Source organism: Colletotrichum spaethianum (assembly GCF_022836535.1).
Source record: "Colletotrichum spaethianum MAFF 239500 DNA, contig32, whole genome shotgun sequence".
Taxonomy (NCBI): domain Eukaryota; kingdom Fungi; phylum Ascomycota; class Sordariomycetes; order Glomerellales; family Glomerellaceae; genus Colletotrichum; species Colletotrichum spaethianum.
Window position 1 is genome coordinate 15,745 of NW_026054802.1, and position 15,643 is coordinate 31,387.

At 52.6% G+C, this 15,643-nt stretch overlaps 4 protein-coding genes across 4 annotated transcripts; 2 read left to right on the forward strand and 2 right to left on the reverse strand.

The window, feature by feature from the left end:
* ColSpa_09948 (chitin synthase 8) lies at positions 1–2,067 on the forward strand (the record flags this gene model as incomplete). Its single annotated transcript, XM_049276160.1, has 3 exons — positions 1–120; positions 173–1,750; positions 1,843–2,067. The coding sequence occupies 3 exons, from the start codon at positions 1–3 to the stop codon at positions 2,065–2,067; spliced, it is 1,923 nt and encodes a 640-aa protein (XP_049132117.1).
* A 5,776-nt stretch (positions 2,068–7,843) lies between these two features.
* Positions 7,844–9,663, forward strand: ColSpa_09949 (chitin deacetylase ARB_04768; the record flags this gene model as incomplete). Its single annotated transcript, XM_049276161.1, has 5 exons — positions 7,844–8,118; positions 8,178–8,415; positions 8,466–8,561; positions 8,610–8,758; positions 8,811–9,663. 5 exons carry the CDS (start codon positions 7,844–7,846, stop codon positions 9,661–9,663), a joined length of 1,611 nt encoding a protein of 536 aa, XP_049132118.1.
* A 1,194-nt stretch (positions 9,664–10,857) lies between these two features.
* Positions 10,858–11,844, reverse strand: ColSpa_09950 (uncharacterized protein; the record flags this gene model as incomplete). The annotated part of the gene is made up of 1 exon (XM_049276162.1): positions 10,858–11,844. The coding sequence occupies one exon, from the start codon at positions 11,842–11,844 to the stop codon at positions 10,858–10,860; it is 987 nt and encodes a 328-aa protein (XP_049132119.1).
* Positions 11,845–12,913: 1,069 nt separating this feature from the next.
* Positions 12,914–14,431, reverse strand: ColSpa_09951 (N amino acid transport system protein; the record flags this gene model as incomplete). The annotated part of the gene is made up of 2 exons (XM_049276163.1): positions 12,914–12,970; positions 13,031–14,431. 2 exons carry the CDS (start codon positions 14,429–14,431, stop codon positions 12,914–12,916), a joined length of 1,458 nt encoding a protein of 485 aa, XP_049132120.1.
* Positions 14,432–15,643: the final 1,212 nt, after the last annotated feature.

Consider the following 15,643-nt stretch of genomic DNA (forward strand, 5'->3'; position numbering starts at 1 on the left):
ATGGCGGAGAGCAGCCGCCCTCCCCTATCTCCCCTCTCCGGAGCCACTACACCGGCTCGCAGCCAGCGTAGTCTGTCTATCCCGCGGCCCTTTGGTTCTCGAATCCAGTCGCAGGGCTCGGTAAGTCGAGAAACCCCCTTCCCTCCGTGTGCTCAACGTACTGACTTTGCAGTCTGTTGTGGGCTTCACCACTGAGGACCTTCCTTTCGGCGCTCGCACTCCCGGCTCCAACGGCCATCGCTCATGGCAGTCTCGTGGCGGCGAGTCCGCTGCCTCCTTCGTGTCGTCTGTCATGCAAGAGGAGGCAAAGCTGAGATGGGACTCTGATTCGGAGCTGAAGCTGGTGTCCAAATCTTTGTTGAAGTTCCAGAAGTGGTGCCTGCTCATCGGTCTGCTCTGCATCAACGCTGCCCTCATCTACGTGTCATTCACGTACCACGTCGCCCATTACTTCTTCATGGTTCTGCTCAGCTCCAACACCGTTCTCCAGTTCATCATGATCGTCTTCATCCTCGGTCACTTCTTTTACAAAACCATCTTCTTCTGTTTCCGCCGCAAGGAGAAGGTGCCGGAGACCCCTGAGAGAATGGTCATGCTTCTTCCCTGCTACAACGAAACTCTGCAGGAGCTCACCCGATCTCTGGATTCCCTCGTTGCGCAGAAGAACATTGACGAACACCCGCGCATGATCTTCATCGTCGTCGACGGTAACGTCAAGGGCGCTGGTATGGAGAAGACCACCCAGGAGTACCTTCTCCAGGACATCCTTGAGCCCGGCCCCACACGCTTCTTTGAGAACGGCTACCGCGCCCGTGACGGTCTGTTCATGCCAACCAAGATCCAGACCGGCTACTACAAGGGCATTCCGTATGTCTTCGTCGGCAAGCGCTACAACCAGGGCAAGCGTGACAGTTTGTGCTTCGCTCGTTCGTTCCTGTATCACTTCCAGAAGCGCTCCGTTAACATCATGACGATGTTCAGCAACGAGCTGTTCGAGCACCTCGGCAACGCCTTTGTCACTCAAGGCCTCGATAACGTCGAGTATCTGGTCGGTATGGACGCCGATACCGTCTTTGATGAATACTGCATCTGGGAGATGTTGAGAGAGATCCGCAAGAACCCTAAGCTCGTCGGTGTCTGTGGCCACGTCTGCGTCGACTACGACGGCAAGAACTGGGGTCTCTGGTCGCTGTACCAGTCAGTCGAGTACTCGCAAACGCAGGGTCTCCGCCGCATGTTCCAGTCTCGCATTACTGGAAAGGTCAACTGTCTCCCTGGATGTTGCCAGCTGATCAAGATCGACGAGGCCACCTTCGGCGACGAGGTCCTTCGTCAGCGTTTCGGATACTGCCCCAAGCCCAACGACCTCATGACGCAGCACATCATGGGCAACTACTCCGAGGACTCCATCCATGCCAGTATCATCTTCTCGCTCTTCCCGCAACGCCAGACCGCGCAGGCTCTCCGCGCCAAGGCTTTCACCATTGTACCTCAGGACTGGAAGGTCTTCCTGTCTCAGCGCAAGCGCTGGGCCCTCGGTTCCATCTCCAACGAGTTTGTCATGATCTTCCGTCCTGGTATCATCCCCATCGAGCGTCTGCAGTCCATCATCGCCGTCATGACCTGGTTCATCACTCCTTTCATCATGGCCGCTGTTATCGCTTTGATCATCATCCTCATCCGTCGTGGTCATGAGCTGGTCAAGGACCCGGTCTTCATGTCGTTGTTCGCCCTCCTTCTGGTCCGATACGTAAGTGATCCCTCGTCCCTAGTGAAACTTTCTTCTTTGGCCGGCGGTCCCTATCAACTGAGACAATGATTACTGACTGAGTCGTGTCGTAGATCTACTCCTTCTGCATCGGTTTCTGGTTGCCGAGAAACATGCTCGAGCGCATGCAGTACTTCGTTGGCTACTTCTTCCACCTGTGCACGTCACCTTTTCTCAACATGATCATCCTCGGCTACTCGCTTGTGTACTCTGATGACTTCAAGTGGGGTAAGACCCGTGAGGTCGTCAAGGGAGACGACGAGAAGGTCGATGCCGAGGGCGGGCGTGGCACTCTTTAAGATACTCACATTGTGGATGCGCGGGGTCGCCGCCCCATATCCCACATCGAGACACAGGTTGACTCTTGAGCCAGCTCTTGTTTTCTCGCTTTCTTACAGTTCAATCATTCATGTGGCGTTATAACTGCTTAAGGCTGAAAAAAAATTGGGAGCACTAGACTCGTTAACCAGACGAATTGAGAGGGGTGAGAGACATGAGCCATGATTGGAGGGACTGCAAAAAAAAAGTTGACATCACATCATGTCTACTAAACGTCACGCTCGTCAGGAACCAAGTATACGGGTTTCCTGACCGAGGCGGGCTCGAATGGAGGGGAGGAATTGGGAAGGGTTCAATCACCTATGCACACATTACACAGCAACCACCGACCAATATCATTACATACCTCGAGAGAGCTGGAAAGTTCGTACATAATGGGGACCTTTTGTACAGACGGCACTAGGAACGGACGGATGGCGATGAGGGCTGCGCTCTGGCCGGGTCTCAATCTTTTCGCTTCTCCCGCGCTTTCGATTCTTCATGTTTCTCGTTGTATTCCCGGTATACTGGGACACATTTGGTTTATTTCGTGGTCATTTTTCTCTTTCATTTTAATGTAATGTTTAGGTCTGGTGGCTCCATGAAATGACTTATGAAGCATAGATACCTTTCTCTCAAGTAACTCGTAAAACCAATCCAACCCCAAAAAAACGCTCTCGTTGTCCATCATCGTACACCTTTGTTGATCAATATTCTTAATGAGATCGATAGTCGGTCTTTCTACCCGTCATAGATCACTCATGGCAGACTCTATCTAACTCGACGAGAACCTTAGCGTATGGGTCGTTGTGAGCCTCTCATGCATCAAGGACGGCGGAGGCGCGACGTGTGGCTGCCATCCCATCAGCTTGAGGCAATCGGCGGACGGCAAACGCGGCAAGCCGTGCAAGCGATGCCCTAAACGGAAATAGTGGCGTTGCTAGATGGCAGCTGAAGTCAGCACATCGCTTTCTACAGCGCCGCGTCACATGAAGCGACCATCCTCCTGTCTTCCCGTCGCAATTTTCACATTTACCCACTTCGCGATGCGAAAATGAAGCCAAAGCATTCCGTGATTACGTGGACGGCAACGTTTTCCCGCCCATGCCGCTCTTCCTCAGACCATCACTTTGAGACGAGCTGTTTTAGCCTAAAATCTAATCATGGTTCATCTGAAGATTATGGGCATAGAGAACCCTTAACAGAACGCTAGCCGGGGAAATTGCCTCTATTAGCTCCTGTACGCCCCCTTGGTGCATCTCAGCCGTTGTGCGCTTCACGATGTCCGTGATTTGGGCAAAGCAATACCGGTGCCAAGTCGCCTATCCTCTGAGCCGTTCAGGGTGCTAAGCAAGTTGGGCGCAGCGGTGGAGCGCCGTTGAGAGATCTGAGCTACCCTAACTCAAGGTTCTGACTGAGTGCTGCGGCAGGCACAGCGATTCTGGGAGTAGATGCGAGAGTGAGTGAGTAAGGTAGACCGTATTCCCATTGCGAATAACCTCATTTCCACATCGTTGACTTGGCAGGTGCACCGGTGCCAGAACCGGTACCCGAACACTGGTAGTGTTGCGCGGCCTCAGTGAGTATGCCGCGCCGCATGGTCGGCGCTAGATTAGTTGATGGGCTTCGGGGCGATGCCGGAGCTGGTGTCCATTTTCGGTCTCGCACTTTTCTTCTCCCTTTCGCATGCAGGAACTCTCAAACACACTAGGCCCTGAGTCAGCAACGGTTTTTACTCACCTGGAGAAGGTCGTGGATCTGAGTCGACAAAAGAGGCTGTGGATCGTAACCACCGGCCACGCAACGATGCAACTGTCTTAGATAACCGCCCCGATCCAACACAGTTAATCACACCGATCACAGTGGGGCAGAGAAATAGAACAGCGTATTTTCAGCCTTGGGTAAGATACTATGTACATTGGGTTCCTGGAGGTCCACCTGGGGAAGCGTTCCGGACCGAGGCCCATCTCCCCTCCCCGTCTCCCGCAAAAGACACCCAAAATGTCGATCTCTCGCGGCAACACCCACAAAAAGACCCCATATAAGCAGAGTACAGGGCAGGCTTCGGTGGAGGTCTGGAAGAGTAGAGACAAGCAAGAGCCAAACGCGAGTACAAACGTCCAACTAAACACATTACACGTGGGCCATCCACACGATGCCCTGAATGAACCAGCACACCATGCACACGTAGGACGTGCGTGCCTGGGCACGCAATGCCCACCCTTCCCTTGGTTTGGACACAGGTTGCGTTTCGCGCGCCGTATCAGTGACAGGATCTACTCTTCTCTGCAGTTAAGTAGTATGCCATCCTTCACCGTCTCTTTTATCTGCCGCACGCAGCTGCGCGCCATGAACGGGTGCATGTAGCTCTCTCGCCCCATGGCATCAATCCTTGGAGAGATCTGTCGAGATTTTCCCACTCAACCGCTGAGGTTAAAATTGCGATTTTCCCAGACACTCTCCTTCTAGAGCCTGGTAAACAGTCAAGCAAGACACATCATGCCCCACGCCCCAGCTGGATACCCTGAGACTCGCCCGTTTTACCCCTCATCTCATCTAACCCTTTCGTCGTATTCCAGCCACCGTCAATCGCTGGTACGATGTCTTACTCGTTCCTCGAACAAGCATGGGCGTGTCTTGGTAAGAGGTTGGGGGTACCTATTACGACTGTGACGGCTGTTTAATGCCTTGGGAATTACGGTAAGGGAGACAGTGAGCACTTTCACAAGGTCTCGATGGCTGCTACTTGGGCCCCGTCCCCTGCCAGCATCGTCATAGTCATCACACCATCTCAGCTTCTAGGCACCTGTCCCCAGGCGAACAAGGAACTGCCGGGCGGTGGAGCTGAGGGAGAAATATTTTCTTCCATGGGAAAAAACTTTTCACGCCAGGATACGCACCCTTCTGTGCTACGATGACCGGATACGGCGAGCTGCACAGAGATTCAGCTGTGCCGTGATGCAGCATATGCCGCGTGTCGTGGTGGTGTGGGAGTGAACCAGATTTGCGTGTTGCAGCAACCAGCAAAGTGAAATTCGAGAGAGGCCAAAGCCATCAGACGGGTACCGAGCCCGAGGTAGGATCACAATGAGTTTGTGACCCGAGAGGCAAAGAAACCTGACGAAATACCTGGCCAAGAATCGCTGGCTCTGTGCATGCTGCTGTGCCCGACGGATGCGTAGGAAGGCCAACCATGAAGGCTTCGACCTGGTGTAACGGGAACGTGGTTGGTTGTCTCAAAAGCCTTGGCAAACCCGTGTCTGCACGAAAATGGAGCAGCCAACTGCCTAAAAGGCACTTGCAAAAGCGGTCGACGTTGCTGTCAACACGGCATCGGCCCCTTTGCCGACATGATTAACCATTCGATGTATTGAGGGAGGGAGGAGACATGGAATCCAGAGCATGCCGGCCAGCCATGACGAACTGCCATTGATCGTTAACTCGTCATTCCCACCGTAGGTTTCGTATCAATGGAGGCTTAACCCATGCCAGGCCCGGCGCGCGTACTCACACAGGAGGCTACGGTCACGGTCGAGACCATGACAGCGATGATGACTTCCAGGAAACGGTCAGTCAAGATGATACAGGAGCTTTGACGAGAGTGACGAAGGAACTCACAAGCTTGCCTCACCAGGCCCCTGGTTTGCTCTCATCGGCTATTGCCCGGCAGAGGCAGTGCTCTGGAAGAATGCCACTGCTACCGCAGAGCGTAGCAGTACCGGAGCACCCATCCCCTCATCCCAGGCTCTCTAAGGCTGGGCTTACTGCGGAAAGCAGATGCTACGCTGTGCTCACAAGTAAGAATTGACACCATTTTACGGCACCTGGACGCACGCTGAAGGGCTGCCAAGCCAATATTCCGGCAGGTTAAGGGCGGTCGTGGGACGTGGCAGAAGCTGGAGCCAGTGCTTGCGTGCTTAGTTGCTTAGCTTACCTCTGCTTACCTTCGGTAAACCTCGACTCACCCCGCGTAACAATTATTGAGTTTGATGTTCATAGAGGGGCGCTGGGGTGTCTCATCGATTATTGCATTGAATTTTTTCAACTTATTCGTTTTCTCATAAGCCGATACGAGACTCTTGAGTGGAGTGGACGCAGCTCTCGGTCTTGCTCCGCAATCCCTCCGCCCCAGCTCACTGCATTCTATCACTCATCCACACTCCCATCTTATCCACTCATACATTTCCTCACTCTTGCGTCCTGCCCTGTCCCTATTTTCACGCCTCTGGCACGACAACCCAGTCTTTCGACCTTCACTGATGCTAACCGTCTGCAGCAACCGTGAATGCATCTCATTACTCACTTCCCATGCTTCTATCTCACCTACATGAAAAGGACCACCAAAGCTGGAAACCCGGTGGTTATGACAGGGGCGCGCTCCGTCTTCAGCACTGAACCAACGATTCCAAGCGCTGTAGTTGGTCAACTGTTGGGGTGACAGGGCCACAGACCCAGCAAAGGAGTAAAAAAAAAGTATTCAAATTGATCATGCCATTGTCAGCCACGACGTTGGTGCTCGACCGATCTGCAAGGCTATGCAAAAGCAAGGCACGCAATGCAGTACGGGGGAGAAAGTCTCTCCATCTCGTTTTCTCACATTGCCAATTCTTTCTTTTCGACAGTTCATGCTTCATACTCTTCGATAGCCCTGCAACGTCTTACCATTGCCCGGGCGAGGAATCCATCTTGGCTTACGCTCGGCATCGTCTTTTGCCTCGAGCGAGCTCCTTCGTACACCACTTTCTCAGCAAGGCACACAATAGAATCATGTACGCAGTCAATAATGTCAGCACCGCTGTTCCTCGGCACACCTGTACAGACTCGTGGACTCTCGTGTCGCCAAGGCAGTAAGCCGCTGTGGGCCACTTGTTAGACATGCTTGAAGTTGTCAATGCGCCTGAAAGAGATTTCACACGCCGAGTGGCGCTCTGAATGGCTTCTATAGCATTGATGGAGGAACCATCCCGGCCGTCGGGATCAAGTGTCCGCCGTTCGGGACCCGGTTCAACCATCGCGCGAGACTGCCCCATGTCTCCTTCTGGCGTCGCACCCTCGTTGCTTTTCCCTTCGCAACTTGCACATTGTAGCCCTCTCGAGCTCGTATTGGACGTACACGAAAACAGGAGACTAAGGTAACTAGGTACCTACAGAAGGGGCCCGACCAAAGGAGGGCCGCCGTCATCAAGGCACCCTTGCTTCTGACCAGACAGCTCTACACACCTGTCCGCTACAAACACCTGGCCCATAACATCACCTGGCCAATATGTCTCTTTGGTTCTATACTTGAGCTGATATGCCCTAGTTACTTCGCAGTAGTCCCCCTCTCCGGGCTGGAGGAGGGGCAACTACAGGACTGCCCAGCGTGCAGCAGCCGATCGCTCACGCATGGCCAGGGTCGCAATTTCAGCCCACAGCCAGGCTGCGTATTGCTGTAATTGGCCCATCCTACTTATCCGATGAGATACCTCTCTGTTTTATATAACACACATTGCCCGGCCCCGAGCTTTGTAGCCCACTTTGTTATTCTTCCGACTCTCAGTGTAAGTAGGTTGTCAAGAGCCGTGCTTGTCTCCTTTGCTCTCTGCTGCTTTCGTTTCCGTTGTACCAATTGGCTCGGCTTCTTCTTCATTGAACTTTGCCCTGCCATATTCCACTCGCTAAGCGCTTTTTGCTCCAAACCTCGGGACAAGCATTCGTTAGAAACAATACACCCTCCCCTCGTGCATACATCGGTTCCTTTGCTGCACATCTATCGCAATGCTTTTCACCACTCTCGCTCTCGCCGCCAGCTACGGTCTAGCTGCCGCGCACGGCACTCATGGCGGCGATGGGCTACCGCTCCCCAACATTATGGCGGGAAGGCAGGCCATGCAGGGCTTCACCTCAGCCCGTCGCCAGGTTCAGCGCCGCGCAGCCCACACTGAGCCCGTTCGTGAGGCTTCTGAATTGGAGAAGCGTCAATCCAATGGACGTTGCGGTCCCGACTTTGACAACCAGGTCTGTGATGCCGGAGACTGCTGTTCCAGCGCGGGGTATGTTGTTGCTTTTGGTTTATATGCTCCAACACCTGAGGATACTAACGGTGTGGCAGATGGTGCGGCCAAGGGTACCTTTACTGCTCCGCGCCGTCTTGCATGATCGAGTACGGCCCGGCATGCGATGCCAACATCCGCCCCGACGGACCGGATACGGAGAATGTCGCTCGTCCCAAGATCGGAACGGTCCCGTATGGCCAGGCCATCTATCACTGTGAGGAATACGGCGACATCGCCCTCACGTTCGACGATGGCCCCTACATTTACACCGAAGATCTCTTGAACAAGCTCAAGGTATGCTATCAACAATTCCGAGTTGATGGGCCGCGCTGACATGCAAGCAGGTGTACAATGCCAAGGCCACATTCTTCATTACGGGTAACAACCTTGGCAAGGGCAAGATTAATGACCCAACCACCCCATGGCCTGCCCTCATCAAGGTTGGTTTGCTTTTACCAGACCCTGAACATTAACTAACCTTGCCACAGCGCATGATTGCCGAGGGCCACCAGATTGCCAGTCACACTTGGTCCCACCAGCGACTCACAACCGTGAGCGCAGAGAAGTTTCACAACCAGATGATCTACAACGAGATTGCATTCGCCGACCTTCTGGGTTATTTCCCAACTTACATGAGGTATGTTGGCACGCTTACTATAGGACATCAACCCCAATCTAACCTGCCTCAGGCCCCCTTACTCAGCCTGCGACGCCACCTGTGAAGGCTACCTGAACGACCTTGGCTACCACATCACATATTTCAACCTTGACACCGAGGGCTACCTGCACGACAGCGCCAGCCTGATAGAGACCTCCAAGGACATCTGGGACAGCAAGGTTGAGGGGAAGTCTCCTGCGACCAACAAGTGGCTCCAGATCGAGCATGACCCTGTCTATCAGACCGTCTACAACCTGACTGACTACATGCTTGAGTCCCTCTTCCGCAACGGCTTTCGCTCCGTCACCGTCGGTGACTGCCTCAATGACCCCCCGGAGAACTGGTACCGCTCCGTAGGGGACGCCCCGCCGTCCAGCGGCACCACTACCTCTTCCAGCACCGCTACCACCACAGTCAGTGGGTCTACTCCCACCGGTAGTTTGACCCCCTCCACAGACGGTCGCTGCGGACCCAACTTCGGCAGTACCACCTGCATCAACGAGCCCGGCGCAACCTGCTGCTCTGCCGCCGGTTGGTGCGGAAACACTGCCGACCATTGCGGCGCGGCATGCCAGCCCCTCTATGGGGACTGCCAGATCTCGTCGGCCGAGGCCTCGACTTCGACTGTCATCTCTGCGTCGTCTTCCACCCCTGCGACCGTTGCCACTCCTTCTGGCACAAGCTCCGCGGCCGGAGCTTCCGGCACGCCGGTATCTCCGCCCTTGAGCACCAACGGCCGTTGCGGTAGTACCCAAGGAGGGACGACGTGCATTCAGGAGCCCGGCGCGACGTGCTGCTCTCAGTATGGCTGGTGCGGCGCCACAACGGACCACTGCGGTACGGGATGCCAAACCGGGTTCGGTACCTGCGGCGCGTCCAATTAAGATGCACTTGGGCCATGTTTGAAACTTCATGGCTTAACAGAATACCCATAGATATGTTTCTCTGCCTCTTTTCATCCCCTCATCTCAATGACATTTGGATGGTTATGTAGTGTGTAATGTCTTAAGGGAAGTGCCCAGTTACTCGAGGCTTCAGAGAGTGTTTGCAACGGCGTTCAAGTCAATGGAATTCATGTGGGAAAGTGTATAATTTGCAGGGCTTGTCGGAATAAAAAAAAGCATATGCGGGCATAGTTTCCAGCCGGGATGGGGAGAGGACAAGTTCCTAATACATCACTTAATTCGAAAATGCCCAGGCGTCTGTTCGGATTACAGGAGTGATGATGGATGTTATACCACAGTATGAAACTTCACTCTTGACCGCAACTGCCAGACGAGAAACCCAGCTCTCGGCAACCTAGTTCTCAGAGTCTCTAGGTGACTTGTTTCACTCTGGTATGGATCTGTATCTTCTACTTCCATCTACGCATATGTTGTATACAAAGTGCGTCCTGGTATCTTTTGTTTCTACGGAACTCAAAACATAACAGCTTATGAGAGCATTTGCCATTTGAGTTGGGCGACACTGCAGCACCAGCCATTCTAGCCTGCAACTCCAGAAAGTTCTGCAAAGCAAGGACGTTGGACTAAGATAAATGTGCCAAGCCTGGCATTGAAGGTTCTTTGCGGAATGGATGCCTCTCAGTGTAAGCAAAGTGCAACTCAATTCTTATGAAAACCTTGCCGGCTCCTTCGATATCCCAGTGCTCTTTCGATAAGACTAGGCACCCCTGAGAGTAGGCAAGGACGCACGTACTGATACCATCATTGAATCGGGAGCTGCCGAATTGTTGATTGTGCTGTATTCACACGACATCAGCATGAGTTGGTCATTCTGGGTGCTCTTAACTTTGAGTTCGCTGCTACTTGGATCAAGGTTGTGTGTTGGCATAAATCTTCTCAAAGAGGACTAATGTTTAACAATCACGTTCTGTGAATAAGATTCAAGCCCTACTATGAGCACGCTAAGGTTTATAAAGAATTCTGTCTGTCTAAGTATTGTTGTCGTCAGGTGTGTATAGAAATAGCTTCCACAAACAGCCATTGCAGGGATAAGAAGAGTGAACGCATCAAAGTCTACAACGAATGGAGCCTAGCTTAACCTAGCAAATTCCTTGCCTCAATGTTCAAAAAATCTCAAAGAGATGCTCGAACCAAGGCCTTCGGAGGTCTCATGATAGACTGCTGGTTCATGATTGCCACCATGTTCCCCTTTCGGTCCCAGAGCCGAGCCTCAGTGTAGGTCCGCCCGTCATTGCCCGCAATGGTCTTAATCTCTCTCATGTACCATTGACTCATGTCGATGTCTCCTGTGAAGAATCTCAAGGCAAAATCAAGCGAAGAGCAAGGGCCTGCATCATCAAAGAACTTGTTGCTGTGTGTCAGGGGGATGAAGGATAGAGCTCCATCCAAGATGAACCCGAGACCAGAAAACTGGTCCTGGAGGCGTGCAAGGGGGTGTCGGCAACGGAACCAGTCGGCGGTTGTCTTCGAGGTAATGTCCAGATCGTGTTGAGGCGTCTTTACGGTCTTGGCAATGCCGTAGAGGTTGTTTGGGCCGACGGTCTCTGGTGCGCCCCGGGTCTCGAAAAAGCGGGCGTTGAAGCCAAATGAAGCCATGTAGAATTTTTCCATCTTTTCCGTCACAATTCCTCTTCGCACCAAGTCCTTCACTCCTTCGCTCGTGTTAAGGCACTGCTCAGGTGGCGAATAGTTCATAGACGGCGGTGCAGAGTATACAAAAAGCGAGGCCTCCTCTTTCACTTGGAAGTCGGCAAGCATGATCATACACATCCTTGGCGTGCCATCATCCTGGTCTTGGCTAATTTCGACGAGCCTGGTGGCAAACGTCCTTGTGTCGCGGACTCTGCGAACAGAACATTTGAGCTTACGGTCCGTCAAGGCCGGACCCAGGTAGTTGCCCGTGGTCGAATAGAGGAGGTACGTCGCCGATACGGTACTGCATGCGGCCTGGATACCAATGCTGATGGTGCAACCGCCGTAGGCGATGTTTGCCGCGTTCCCCATGCGAGCTGGGTTCACACGGCTGACGAAACGGTCAGAGCCCAAGTCGTCAACCGCGACCTGCTCTTGTAACGTGTTGGCCATCGCCGAGTCCGACATGATTAGTGATATCTGCCGTTGAATGTTCAGAATGTACCTGGATTGATCACACAAACTTTGGACGATGCTACACTTTTTATTTTAATGTCAAGAAGATCAGTAATCATGCAGCGTTCGTCGGATCTGACGATGTTCGAATTCGGCTCCTGAAGATGGTCACGTCGGCGCCGCGTCAAAGTTTTAGCGGGGCGCCGCGGCCAACCGAGGTTGAGTTTTGGAGGGATGTTAAGGTGGGTCATGCCTGCGGCTCCATGTTCAGAAGCCGTTGGGGTAGTGGAGAACCGAGTGGTTGGTCTCGCTGAGATTCGACCGCCGCATGGGGGATAACCAGATCGCAACACGTGATCAGACTCTAATAGTACGGCAGCTTATAATTTGTATGGTCCAACATCATCAATCACATGTTGGCGGAAAGGAGCTCACTTTTGTTGCACAGGACGAATTGAATTCGACGGTCTTGTGCCACAATGGCTCTAGTTAGAAGTGCGGCTGAGTTGCTATCCGGCCAAGTCGGGTAGCTGGAGTCGGCGCTTGAAGGAGCCTCGGTAATAAGTGGAGATCCCATTCCTATAAGCAGTTCCCCTACAACGACTCCATCACTACTTAGGTTCGGAGGATTATAAACGAGCACCCTAGTGCTTTTCTTTATGGCGAAGGTTCAGATTTTGGGAAGGCGGACTGTGTGCTTTCTTGTCAGATTATAGCTTCATTTCAAAGTGGAATGTATCCGCTCCACCCAAATCAGGTTTCATCAGCCCCTTCAGCCGGATCTCCAATCGGTCATTTCAATGAACGCTACCCCATGTTGCCCCATGTAGATGCTGATGGGAACTCGGTATGAACATCTCGGAACCCTCCAGATTTTAGTGCATAGCCATAGCTCCGAGGGGTATTTTTGTTGTCATGTAGCAGCACATGCACCATGTCCTATGGTGCACAGTATGACGACAAAGATAAGAAAGTAATCTTGAATCCCGTTCTTCTGCGGGTAATTATTCAGTGGTGGGTATCTCATGACCGAGTCTAAATAGACTCTTTAAACTATTAATTTTGTACAACAAGCTCTGATCTAAGACGATCGGCAAGCAAATGGCTTGTGAGCACTACCCTTGGTTGTCTCGTCGATCTGTAAATGATTTGTAAGCGAATGAACAGATTGACGCCAGGAACTTGAGCAGTGACTTACAATGTCAACAATAGTCGAGTAAGTACCAGCAACCAAAGTCACAGCACCGACAATGAAGGCCAAAATACTTCCAAGACTGATGAGGATGTTCTCGCGGGCAAACCACTTACCCTTGCAGAGGAGTGCAAACCACATAATGGCAGGGAGGTAGAATGAGAAACCTGAAACGAACAGAGCCGAGGCCAGTGAAAGCAAGTCGGAGAAGATAGGAATAGCCTCAGCAATGACCCAGGCGATGAGAGTGAAGACAACCACAAGGACGATCCAGCTGGCCCAACCCATGGGAGTGTTAATGTACTTCAGGTGCGAGTTCTTGTACATGCGGCCATGGATATATCGGAGGGCAACAGTCGAGTTGATCGAACCGGAGATAAAGATGACAGGGATGGCAACTCCAAAGGCAATCTTTGAAATAAGAGGTCCGGCGGAGAGAAGAGCCGGAGATTGAACTGAGGGACCGATGAACGCGTAGCACAGGGCGCCGGTGATTGTGTAGATGCAAATCTGAATTCCGCCGGATGCCCAGATGGATTTCATGTAATCGGTAGGTGTATGCATCTCGTCCATGAAAGAGAACTGGCCGATGGCGAAACTGAAGGCGAAGATAATGTTGCTGACAGCGACAAAGGCCTCGGAAAAGGAGACTCCCTCCTTGGGCCAAGCAGACCATTCGACAGCCGAAAGACCTCCCGGGGCCTTGTTGGCCTGGATTCCCGTGGCGATGACGGTGATTCCAATAGCAGCCACAATGGAAACGAAGTCGATGTAACCGAGGATAGCAACTTCAGTGAACGAAGGCGGGATGGCGAGGATGAGGAGGATGATGGCCGACACCGCAGAGAATACAATGGAGCAGACATGGCCTCCATTTATATCGACCAATGCAATACTGCCGGTAAGAGCGTGCGATCCTACAACCATGACAAGCTCGAGGACAAGGGCAGCTCCAAAAAGTTCGTATCCGACACGTCCGTAACGGCCAAACAAAAGTCTTCCGGCTTCAGCGTAGTTGGCAACGTGAGGATAGGCCAACTTGACGCGGCCAACGAGATAACTGGTGAAAATGGAGAGCATTCCAATGGTGATGGTGAGGAAGACACCAGGGAACATTCCGAGTGTGTGGTAGGCGGAAGGCAAGCTGAGTGCACCGAGAGCGACCGCCTCAACGATGGTCACAATCGCCAGGCGTTTCCAGCCAAGGCGGTGGAAGTGAGCACTGCCCTGGGCCGCAATCTGCTTCAGCCGAGCGTCGTTCATCTCATCGCTTGTCTCGCCAAGCATGGTGTTGTCGTTCATTGGCCAGGGATTGGGGGCCTGGCTCATCTCGGCGTCCGAGCCGTCCTTGTTCTTGGAGCCCTTGTTGCGACCAGAGCTGATCGTGTTGGAGATGCCGTCCGTCATGGTGGGAGGAAATTCGTTTCAACCGCGGCTGAGTTGAGATTGATTGGTGGACGAGGTTGGACGGTCCGGGAAGAGGATCGAAAAAAACTTGGAGGGGAAGAAGAAACCAACGGGGAAACGAAGGGCATGAGGAGGCAAAAAAGGCACGACGCGTCTGACGTTACTCACTTTTAAGCGATCGTTCCAAGGCGCGAGTCAGATGGATTCAGGGTCCACATGGTCGTAGACAGACTGGATTCATCCTTGACGAGAGGTTGTCGTCAGTTGCTCGGCCGGTGAAAGCCGTTCCTCCTCCACAGAATAATCTCGCCGCCCCATGGGCGATAGATAACAGGTTTCCGTCCAGGCCTACAAAACACGGGGAACGTATTTATTGAGTTGATAAGATCTAATTGATTTGTGTCATTGCTGTCAAATGGCCCCGTCATTTGTGAATTGCGTGGCCTCTTACTGGGCATTCTTCGGACAGTCTTCATGGGGATATTGCGGAGGGCGTATTGATCAAGTTTTGATAGCGTAAAAGAAGCTTTGGATTGCACGTTTGAGCCACGCTAAAAGATCCGCCCGGCGGTTCCTGATGGAGCTTTCCTCCATTCAGAAGCACAAGCGAAGAGCTTTTAGGTAAAAGGTGGAGACCAATGCGGCTCCAAAGAGATTCAGATGAATGCAAAGAATTTTTTTTCTGCAAAGCCGAGCAAAACCCGCCGCTAGCCACTGCGGCAACTCGACGGGTCGTCAACACCTTTTGCTGACATGGAGCCTGTCCGGAGGACTAAGAGGGGCCGTATTACGTCCGGGAAACCTCGTCATTGGGCGGACTTGTCGGATTGTACGTTTCTTTTCAAGGGCTGGGCCAGTTGCTAGGTATGCCTTACTGTCTTCGCCGCTTAGCAACTGACAAGACAAACTTGCTCGTCGTTCCACAGAGATAAGAAGGCGGCGGCAAGGTTTGTTATTCGTGTTGAGCTGGCCCTTTTGCCTAGGCAGTGATGAGGGTGTGACAGTACGCGCCTAGAACTTTGAATTCACGTGTCTCAATCCTGGCGCATATACTGAGAAGTCGCCAGTGGGATTGCAGGAAAACAGCTGCACGCTCTAGCTGGTTTAGTACTAGCGCACGCCTTTTCTCTGATTTAATATCTATATAACGACTCAGACTTGAAGGGGCGGCCCTCAGCCCACGACACCCAGCCGGCATTTGCTGGAAGTTTA